At 46.0% G+C, this 10,589-nt stretch overlaps 1 protein-coding gene across 1 annotated transcript; it reads right to left on the bottom strand.

Moving 5' to 3' along the window:
• Positions 1–1,426: 1,426 nt before the first annotated feature.
• Positions 1,427–7,426, bottom strand: LOC128328503 (uncharacterized). The gene is made up of 2 exons (XM_053258560.1): positions 6,216–7,426; positions 1,427–2,848 (listed from the first exon to the last, which is right to left on the bottom strand). Exons 1-2 carry the CDS (start codon positions 6,220–6,222, stop codon positions 1,992–1,994), a joined length of 864 nt encoding a protein of 287 aa, XP_053114535.1. The 5' UTR covers positions 6,223–7,426; the 3' UTR covers positions 1,427–1,991.
• Between the last annotated feature and the right edge of the window lie 3,163 nt (positions 7,427–10,589).

The following is a 10,589-nucleotide window of genomic DNA, read 5'->3' on the forward strand; positions in this document are numbered from 1 at the left end:
CACTGCAGTCAATTATTATTGATTTAAGGAAGAAGAGGAGAAAATCTACACTTCTCATTTTATAAAAATCAAAAGACTTCAAAAACTGCCAAAGTTTGAAAGTAAGAAGGAATATTAACTGAAAACTCAAATAGTTCCCTAGGAAATTATGGCTTTGCTGATACAGACAGAGGTGAGGTAACATCATAGAGTTATAGATTTCTGAGGAACTATCATACAGATGTCATCAATATATTTTTAAGCCTACGAGTGATTACAGAGGCGTATTTCATGAATTTTATTCTGGTGCTCCAGTTTGGGCTCATTGATATGAGGACAAATTTTCTACCCATGTAAGTTCTTAGGTTTTTCTAGCCTTCAGTTGGGGCATCATATATTCCTTTAGAAATGGAATGTTGGATATCACCATATTTGGGGGCATTCCTAAGGCTACTTTACCACACCAAAACTGTGAGGGAAATTGCCCTTCCCTTCCCCAGAAAGCCCTCTGTGCCAGCTGAGAATATGTCTCTGAGGGCTGAACAAGGTATCCTGGAGAAGGAGAGGACATCAACAATTTCCTGCTTGCGTGGTGCAGCCCTGCAGTTAGTTTGTGCATTTAGACTGCTCTTATTTCACTGCACCAGTGCTTCCTTGCTCTGAATGGCAGCCAATAATAATAGAAATTTTATTTGTTTGTTTGTTTGTTTGTTTGTTTATTATTACATTTATATTCCATTCTTCCTCCAAGGAGCCCAAGGCGGGGTACATAGTTATGTTTCTCCTCACAACAACCCTGTTATGATAAATTTGTTTTTAAAACTTTAATTCCCCCCCACCTAGTTTTATTTGCAATGCCTCTTCAGGCAGGCAGGTCTGTAATCCAGCGGGTACAGAGGGCAAGGCAGAATCAGTCAGGCAGGCCGAAGTCACACCGGAATCCAGTGGGTACTGCGGGCAAGGCGGAATGAGAGTTGAGCAGGCCGAAGTCACACTGGAATCCAACCGGTACTGAGCACAAGGCAAAATCAGAGTCAGGCAGGCCGAATTCACATCAGAATCCAGCGGGTACTGAGTGCAAGGCAGAATCAGAGTCAGGCAGGCCAAAGTCACATTGGAATCCAGCAGGTACTGAGCACAAGGCGGAATCAGAGTCAGGCAGGCTGAAGTCACACCGTAATCCAGCAGGTACTGAGCGCAAGGCGGAATCAGAGTCAAGCAGGCTGAAGTCACACCGGAACCAGCGGGTACTGAAGACAAGGCGGAATCATATTCAGGCGGGTTGAAGTCACACGGGTAATCCAGCGGGTACTGAGCACAAGGTGGAATCAGAGTCAGGCAGGCCGAAGTCACACAGGAATCCAGCAGGTACTGAGCGCAGGGCGGAATCGGAGTCAGGCAAGTCGAAGTCACACAGGAAACCAGTGGGTACTGAGGGCAAGGCGGAATCAGGCAGGCAGGCCAAGGTTAAGCAGTAAGGGCCAGGAATCAGAAAATAGGGCAAGACTGGAGAGTCAGGAGAGCTCTGCATGTTCCAAAAAGGAGCCAGCTCAGACTGCAGGCTTTTATCCTTTTAGCTCTGTTTGGAGTCAAGTAACTCTGCCCCAGGGCAAGGTTCTAGATGGTTTCAAGGAACCTTGCCTGATGCTGTAGTCTCGGGCTTTGTTGAGGCTGTGCCAATGTTGTTTCCCTTAGTGACCCTTCGGAATCCAAGTCGATGGTAACAGTGACTCCGATGGCCTGATGTTGGTCGGCTGAATGTGGTCTTGTGGTATGGGGCCTTCAGATGACCTTGGGCGTCCTGGATCCTTTGAGATCTGCGGTGTAGATCCAGGTCCTCCTCCGAGGTCTCATCCAGAGGGGACAGCCAGGCCTGACTGTAGTTGATGTCCGCAAAGGACAAGTTGCCTCATCATGGCAAGGAATAGAGCTAGGAAGAAGCAAGAGGTAGCGGGGGTGCTCCAGCAGCCAGGTGATGGTATTGGGGGGGGGTCCCTTCCACTGCTGCTGTCTCACCTCCGAGGGGTTGCCGCCGGAAGATCAGCCGGTCTCCGTAAGGGCTGCCCCTGAATCCACAGCCCTTGGGAAAGGTTAGATGGTTCTTCCCAAGGGCGTGGATTTGGCCGGGAGTGTGGTGGCGTTGGTGTGGCCACGGAGCTGGAGACCATCGGTGGACGTCCCCAGTAGCAAGGGGGTGGCCCTATCTTGGGGGGCCCCAGCGCTTTGATTGTCAGCGCTGGCAATGGTTCGACTCTCCGCCGAGCCGATGGATCCTGCCATTTTGATGGCAGTGGCTTTGGCGGAGGTCTCCCCATTGGGGTCAGGGTCTTCTTCTCAGATGACGCGATCTGGGGAAGAGCCATCTCACTGGGCCAGCCAGAGAAATGGCTCTCCCCCAGGGAGAAGAAGCCCTGCCCGGCCCCCCCAAGGTCCACAGCCCCCTTGCTCCTGGGGATAGATGTCAGTCCTCTTTCAGGGTCCACCGTGGTCTCCAGCAACCTTCTGGGGTGTCTCCCCTCCCCCAGGTGGGGAAGGGGTTTCACCCCAGAAGGCACACTCCCGGCCCGGGCATTGCCCAGACGAAGACCGGCTTGGGGGATCTTCCCCAGGAGGGCTGGTGGTCTGCCCTCCTGTGGCGGCTTCCCCTCGCTGCAGCTTGCTGCCTGGGGCTGGCTGGTGGATATTTTTGGATACTTCACCCTTTTCTTGGGTGATCCCGCCACAGGTGCTGGATCACCCAAGAAAAGGGTGCTTTTCTCAGAACCAGCCCCAGGCTGCTGCAGCAGGGGGGACAGCAGCAGCTTCCGGTCCCCCAAGTGGCTGCTGGAGCTGGTGGGCCTGCTCTTGTTTGCTCTTGCCTCTTCTGCCCCTGGAAGGAAAGAAGGAAAGAATTCTTGATTTCATTTTAAAATATTTTTTACACATTTTAAATACATTTTTTGGTCAAAGGCAAGTCTCAGAGGTTTACATTGCTATTATATTAATGTTAACTTTGAATGATGTGGGGGACCCATCGCTCGGAGTTCCCCAGGACTAGCTAGCCTTGGAGATTTTGATCTGGGGGAGGAACACCCAGAGACGCCTGACCTGCTTCTAGCCAGAGAGCCAGGCTTATAGCCCTCCTGAAGTGCTTTCAAGGCCACTGGGGGAGGAGCTGCATCCACCTAAGGGCAGGCAGGCATTCAGCAAATGCATATAGAAAACATCGAGCCTCTTTGCCTTACCTAGGAGAAGAGAGAAGGGGCTGGGAAGTGGGAAGACCCGAGTTTGAATCCCTGTTTAACCATGAAACTCACTGGCGGACTCTGGGCCAGTCATGTATCTCTCGGCCTAGAGAGATCAGTGTTAACATCCTTCAGCTCCTGGCTGCCATGAGCAGGAATCGGCCCCTAATTCAAAATCAGGTGAATGTAATTAGCAGCTCTTGCTGCTCGCTCTCCATCCTATGGTGAGCCCTTTCCCAGGATTAGTGGAAATGAAGGGGGGAAATGGAGAACTCTTCTACTTTGTAAGGGGCATGCAAGTTAATGGTGCCATGTAGGGAGAAAGTCTTTGGACAGAAAGCAGAATAAATTGAAAAGGGAAGCTGTGGAAGCAAGTAAGAGAAAGGGACCCGAGTCACAATGAGATAAGTTCCATTGATATGACTGTAGCTGGAGTTGTGAGGAGCTTTTGCTGGCCAGTGAGTTGCTTTCTTCTTGCTTCAGTTTCCCCTCACTTCTTCCAAAGGTTCCACTGCCACTTTTTCTACATTATGTAACTGTGGTCTTTATCATTTCCCCAGCTATAACCCATAACTACACAGGTTTTAAGTTTTGTGGTGGTCAAAAAGCCTGCTGTTTTAGGACCATTTCATGTTCATTTTTTAGATTTGTATCCCACTCTTCCTCCGAGGAGCTCAAAGTGGTGTACATGCTTATTTTTATCCTCACAATAACCCTGTGAGGCAGGTTAGGGTGAGAGATACATGACTGGCCCAGAATCACCCAGTGAGTTTCATGGTTGAATGGGGATTCGAACTCAAGACTTCCCGTTCCTAGTCCAACACTCTATCCACTACGCTATGCTGGCTCTCCAGAGTTAGGGCTATCTCAATCAATGGGCTATGGGGAGGAGGCTGCCTTAGTTGGCCTGATGATGATCTCCAATTAGGAATTGGCAGAGGGAGCGTGACTTTGTTGGATCTCTCATCAACTTTCAATACTATTGACCATAGTATCCTTCTGGAGCATCTAACTGAGTTACATAATTAAGCATCTGACTGAATCGAGTTTCTAAAAGTTGGGTGTAAGTTTTAGACTCTGCAAACTTTTCTTTAAAGGCCCTATTTTCACTAGTTAAAAGGTGTCTAACGGTTTCTCGTTCCTGAACACGATTGTTCAAATATGTGATTCGCTAAGTTCCTTGCCAATGTTAACAGATACTTCAAGAACAGCACTAAGGGAATCTCTTTCTTTGATACAGGCATTTAAAAGTTCAGAATCTTGCATCAAACATTTTATTTCATGCCACAGTACATTAATCAACTTCTTAATTAACAAAAAGACTGCTATAAGAAGTAAAGCGAAGACCAACCAGCACAAACACACCAACAAGACCAGTTTCCCCCCATAAATACACAACATTCTCAAAAATATACTGTATTTGCTTGTGTTCAATATCCATGTGTTTGTGCTTCTGTGTGGATACATCTGCTTGTGCTGCATGTGTTTATGGATGTGCTTATTTTCTTTTGTACACATTCATGTACCTCTGCGACTGTTTTTATGCATTTGTTTGTTGTGTGCATGTGCTTTTGAATTTGCACGTCTCTGTGTTATGCGTGTGTTTCTCTGTTTCTGCGTTAGTGTTTGGCAAGCATTTGCGTAACTCTGTGTGTGTAGGCTGTTGCATATGTTTCTGTATTGTGTCTGTGTGCATTTGTGCTTTGCATCTGTGTTTGTGTTTCTTCATTTCTGTTGCATTTGTATTTGTCCCACAAATTACATCTAGCATCCTGGGCTTCTATTCAAACCCTGAAGAGATGTCAAATGGTCAGCTAGATTTGAACATAATTCTTGGGATTTGGGGACAGATTTCCGCTTCTGAAAGTCAAGATGGTTTGATGGATTGTAGGGACAGCTCAGACCCCATCAGTATATATACATATATATGTGAAGTTGGGGGGGTGGGGTTGCCCCAATATACATGGTTTTACATTTGCTAACACTGTACTAGATTTGCCATTTTGTCACACACTCACACAGTTTGGAGAGATCCCTTTGGAGCTCCTCACATTTTGTTTTGGTTTCACTACCCTAAATAGTTTAGTTGCATCTGTGTTTGTGAGTTTGTGCATTTGTGTGTTGTTTCTTTGTGTGTTTATGTGTGTTTCTGCATTTATGTTGCTGTTTTGTATTTTGTGCGTGCAGTTTGGGTTGCATGTGTGACTTTCTGTTGTGTGTATTTGTTTCATGTGTGTACTTTTGTGTGGTTCTGAATACAAATACAACAAATATTTATAGATCACTTTTCAACAAAAATTCCCAAAGCGGTTTACATAGATATAAATAAATAAATAAGTAAAATGACTCCTTGTCTCCAAAGTGCTCTCAATCTAAAAAAGAAACATAAGATAGACACCAGCAACGGCCACCGGAGGGATGCTGTGCTGGGGATGGATAAGCAGTAAATAGGCTAAATGTCACTAAAATCGCGTCAGTGTTTTTAAAAATAGAAAATAGGTGTAGGAAAAGCAGCCCTGCCCATTGAAGCCCAGGAGACCTTCTTAGGGCAGAAATCAAGGACGGTTTTCCTGTCAGCATCCTGACCGGGGGGGGGAGGGGCGGCAGCCGGGCAGTGTGAGGTAATTCTGAAGCAGCCACTCTCGGCCTGACGGACAAGAGAGGATGGGGAGGCGGAAGGAAAGGATGCTACAGAAATAAACCCACACACGGCTTCTTCCTCACATTGCTCTAAAGCGCCATTGGCTTTCCCAATATGTCTCCCCTCTCCCCCGCCTCCCTAAAGGTTCACCTTCCATCATTAAAGAGACAGACACTGCGCCTGCAACAGAATCTAATTAGACCTCATCAAGCAGATCACACACGTTTTGTTTCAAGTTATTAGTTCAACAGCTGTCATGTTTATAAGCAATAGAATTTTGAGGGTTATGATGGCAGAACCTTTTTTTTTTTTTTTTTTGGCCACTCGCCTGAACTACCATACCCACTTAATCTAACGGTATAAGTTCTTACCTGCCATGATGAGACACGAACTCTGAATTATAAACACTAAAACTCTCAAAGAGATAAACTACTAGAGACACACTCCCAAACTGCTCTCAGCTGTGGTACCAGTTGAGAAATGGACAACTGAATAGCGATGATGCCAAAAAATGGCTTACAGTCCTATGGCAACCTGGAAATTGTGATGTAGGGGCCATAAGATGACACCATGGCAGAAAGCAGCAGAGCAGGAGCCACAACTCACAAAAGAGTTAGTGAAAGGAAACTCAGTTCATGCAGTCTGGGAGACAACCAATCTTCATAGGCTCCCTACCATCCATCAAACCATCTTGACTTTCAGAAGGGGAAACCTGTCCCCAAATCCCAAGTATCATGTTCAAATCTAGCTGGCCATTTGACATCTCTTCAGGGTTGTTGGGGACACCCTTACCCCAACATTAGACCCAGAGGTACCAACCCAGAAGTATATGGAATTCAGGCCTGTGTCTGATTCCATTTTATTAAGAAATCAATTAATGCCTGAATTCAGATGACCTAACCAGTAGTACATGATGCCCAGATCTCATGACTGCCTGGTAAATGATTTGTGAAGGCCGGGGTAATTTAGCATAGTTTATCAGTGTTTGTGGAACTCACAAGAGACACGATGGGTCTTGCTTGATCACCAGTCTCACACTGCTGAATTTAACTTGCTCTCCAGTAATCCCCTTATCTCACTGACAGGATGCTTCTGCCTTAGTCAAATGTATTGATTATCTTGCCTCACACACGTACCCCTTTTGATGTTACTTGAAGCAATCTCTGTGCATGATACTGGAGTCCACTCAGGTAATAAGTTAGGGTCCAGTTCCTGTTCTATTTGTAAAAATGTTCTAGTTGTTCCCTCTCTAGCATATAGAGCATGGAAATATTCAGTCCATTCTCTAACAGGTATATAAAAAGATGGCGGGGAAGGGCTAAATTTAGGACAACTGGTACTCAGTTGCCAGCACTGTATCTCATTAGTGAGAGCCAACCACTGTTGAATGGAAGGCTCAAGCTCTCGCAGGATCTAGGAGCCTGTGGTCCATTACTATTACGCCTAGCACCTTTTTATTCCTGTGTTGCAGGAAGTGAGAGGGCACTTATAAGAGCAGTGGTGCAATACTTTACCCAAGACAGGGGCGTAACAAGGCTGGAGTGGGCCCAGAGACAAAATTTTAAAATGGGCCCCTCGCTGATACACACACACACTTCACAATATATAGTCATGTGACTTGCCTCTGGGGGGGGCCCTCGAGGCGTGGGGGCCCCCAGGCAGCCACCTCCCCTTGCCTAATAGTAGTTACGCCCCTGACCCAAGAAGCCGTGAAGTCCTGGGTTCAAATCATACTTTTGCTATCGGCTCAGTTAATGACCTACGGTTACCTACTCCCTCACTCTCAGCCCCATCCACAATCTTTATTTATTTATTTATTTATTTGATTGCTATACCGCTCCTGCAAAAACAGCTCAGGGTGGTTTACACAGAAAAATAAATAAGATAAGATGGATCCCTGTCCCCAAAGGGCTCAGATAGACACCAGTAACAGTCATTGGAGTTGCTGTGCTGGGGGTGGATTGGGCCAATATGGTAGTCAGAATACCGGCCTACCTTTCAGGACTGTGGGAAAAGAGCTGGTCTTGTGGTAGCAAGCATGATTTGTCCCCTTAGTTAAGCAGAGTCTGCATTTGAATGTGAGACTACATGTGAGCTCTGTAAGATATTGCCCTTAGGAGATGGAGCTGCTCTGGGAAGAGCAAATAGGTTCTAAGTTCCTTCCCTAGCATTTTCAGGATAGGGCTGAGAGAGAGTCCTGCCTGCAACCTTGGAGACGCCGCTGCCAGTCTGTGTGTAGACAATATTGAGCTAGATGGACCAATGGTCTGACTCAGTATATGGCAGCTTCCTATGTTCCTATGACTGTTGTAAGGATTACCACAAGGCAGTCTGTGTGTAATGTTTTAAATGCCCTAAAAAGCCACCACTGAATAACAGCAAGTATAATTATTTAGTACACTTATATCTGACCTTTTTCATGTGCCGGCACTCAGTGCTAGGTTCTCATGCAGGGCATAGCTTGAGCGAGGTTCCTGCACCATCTGTCTTCAGACCCTCCTTTCCTATTCTTGATGTATCCTCAGTTTGTATCTCTCCAGGCCGCAGACTGCGGGTGAGGGCTCGCGTGATGGATGCCTCCTCCAACATTCCCTTCAAACCTGGCCAGACCTGGTGCTGCCTTCGAGGCCGATCCCAGCACCCTTTTACCCAGGTACAGGGACATGTGTGTGTTCAGGCTGCAATCAGCCTGAGCAGACGCAGAGCCGGTTGCCTAGAGCACCTGGCTTGAGGGGGAATCTCTCAGTGCACCACACTCCCCACACAGTGCATGTAGGGATACCTGGAGGCCGGGCTTCATTTTCCTGACCTCCAGAGATCCACCCCACTGAGAGCAGCATGGATCATTTGGGCATGCTAGCCACACACCACACAGAGGACAACCAATCATATGGTAAAGGTAGGTTCTCCCCTTCCCGCCATCCCTGCCTCCATTAACAGTCATGATAAAGACCTTCATATCTTGCAGTTCTGCTACAAACAGGCTCCCCGCTGCCACTAACTGAGCCCCTGCATGGGTGATTTCTTGTGCAGCACTTGCAGATTAGTTTATGGATGTGACCAGAAGATCAAAGCTGAAGGCTATCCAGGATATTTAAGAACAGCTTCTTCGTTATGAACCCTGTTGCCTGTTGGAGATTCATATAAGGGTGCCCCCCCCCAGTTCTGTGGCCACCACTTGCCCCGGGACCATGGAATACACTCCCTGTCGAGATTAGATCTGCTCCATCCCTGATGGCTTTTAGCAAACAACTGAAGACACATCTCTTCAGCCAAGCTTTTGGTTGAATTTTACTGATTTGTTGATTTAATTTGACTTTTATATATGTTCTAATGTTATTTTTAAAAACTGTGTTCCGTGTAAACTGCATTGAAACTTTTGTAATAGTTAGTATATAAATTTATTAAATAAACAAAATATCCAGAGTTTCTTGACGTAACAGTGCATTCAGCAATTACATCGCATATGTAGGCATCCCCCATTGTTGGCAATGTCCCTCTTATTCCTGATTAAGAGATCACTTCTGCAGGTCCTATACTTCACATTGATGAAAGGAATAGCCACATCTAATGGGAATGTTTGTATTTATCTAGTTGCCGATCCTACAGCAAAACTGGCAGAAGGCAAGCAAAGACTCCCATTGACAAGAAAGAAGAGTCAGGGATCCAGATGGGGAGACATCCATCACATTCTTGGACAGACTCTGAATGCCAAGCATAGTCACATTGAACAGAGTGATACTTTTGATCTTCAGAATACAAGGCCAGCCCTGCTGAACCATTTGGAGGGGGGGCGGGGGGGGGAACTCGCCTCAACTAGAGAGGTACTACCATGCCCCTTTAATCTAATGGCACAATTTCTCACCTGCCATGGTGGGTCTGGTCGTTAGCTGCTCTGAATTCTAATTTTGCTGCTCTCAGCCCTAAAGGAGAGCTGAGATCTCTCTCTCCGGAAAGACAAACTCCCACTGAGATACAGTTGATTACAAAAGGGACTAGGTCCCACACTGCTCACTGATCTGGCATCAGTTGAGAAATAGACAACTGAATAGCGATGAGGCAAAAAATCACCACAAAATAAAAAGTGTAAATATGTATACTTCACAGTTCCACCAATAGGTCGTCCCCATTCTTAACCAGCAAACCAAACATAAAATATGAAAAAACTCATCTCCCTGCTGGCTGCCAAACTATTGCTGGCTGCAGTGGTTTCACAAAAGGCTGGTGAATGTACTCATTCAGCACATGTATATGTTTGTTTGTTTGTTTGTTTGTTTGTTTGTTGAATACATTTATATACCGTCCCATACAAAACGTCCCTGGGAGGTTCACAATATAAAACATTCCTTTACTAATGATGCAGCAAATGTGCCAAGCCTATACTGTAGAAGTTTATCTGCAATGCAGGCAGGAGAAATGCAGCCTACTCAGAGGCATATCTAGGGAAAAGAGCGCCTAGGATAAGCACTGAAATTGTGCCCCCTCTCCAAACATCTGACACCCATCTTTCAAATAACTTTACCATAATATCAGCTGAAAAATACAAGTCAAGCTCATTAATCTTTTAAAATTTCAAAAACTATTTAGCAGTGGATGTAGCCAGACCAAAAAATGCTGGAAAACTACAAATTTCAGGATGCTGGGGCTCATCGAATACCCAAATATTATGTGGAGGTGTACTTGGAAAACTAAACAGAAGTGCCTGTCAATTATCTACTATGCATTGTAGCATCACTATTACATAA

The sequence above is a fragment of the Hemicordylus capensis genome, chromosome 5, assembly GCF_027244095.1.
Source record: "Hemicordylus capensis ecotype Gifberg chromosome 5, rHemCap1.1.pri, whole genome shotgun sequence".
NCBI lineage: Eukaryota > Metazoa > Chordata > Lepidosauria > Squamata > Cordylidae > Hemicordylus > Hemicordylus capensis.